Genomic DNA, 508 nt, shown 5'->3' with positions numbered 1-508 from the left:
TCCACAGCCGCCAACTGCAGAGCAATAACTGAACAGAGGAGTAGGAAGGAAAAGGAAAAAAAAAAAAAAAGAAAGAAAGAAAGAAAAGAAACATTTGAAATCTTGTGTTTACTAGTATTCAGTACATGAGATTCCTAAAGAACAACTTGTCCTCCTAGTTAACCTTGTCCTGGAATATATACAGGTTATTTGTTGCGGCCACGGCAATGATATTCTCGGAGGGGTGCCAAGCTGTATGCAGGATCTTTTTGCTAAAGTCCAGACTGTCCACGCTAATTTCGTCTTTCCTCCGCTTGCCGCCCACGCAGACCTTGCGGGGCTTGAGGATGGCGCGGGGTTTGCTGTTCTCCCGCGAGGCCTCCAGCGTCACGTCGCGCTTGGTGTTGCGGTCGAACATGCGGAAGAAGTTGTTGTAGGAGCCGGTCATGATGACGCTGCGAGGAGGGGAGGGAGGACGGGTCACCATGCGCCGCCTCGGCCCCCGCCGCCCCGCCGGCTGTGGATCCCC

General features: G+C 52.6%; 1 protein-coding gene across 1 annotated transcript; it reads right to left on the bottom strand.

The window, feature by feature from the left end:
• Window positions 1-154: 154 nt before the first annotated feature.
• Window positions 155-466, bottom strand: LOC118453157 (serine/threonine-protein phosphatase 2A 55 kDa regulatory subunit B beta isoform-like). The gene has a single exon (XM_035902627.1). It carries the CDS (start codon window positions 464-466, stop codon window positions 155-157), a length of 312 nt encoding a protein of 103 aa, XP_035758520.1.
• Between the last annotated feature and the right edge of the window lie 42 nt (window positions 467-508).

This window comes from Egretta garzetta, unplaced genomic scaffold (genome assembly GCF_000687185.1).
Source record: "Egretta garzetta isolate BGI_Z169 unplaced genomic scaffold, ASM68718v1 scaffold1, whole genome shotgun sequence".
Taxonomy (NCBI): Eukaryota; Metazoa; Chordata; class Aves; order Pelecaniformes; family Ardeidae; genus Egretta; species Egretta garzetta.
This window is presented reverse-complemented; position numbering and strand designations above follow the sequence as displayed.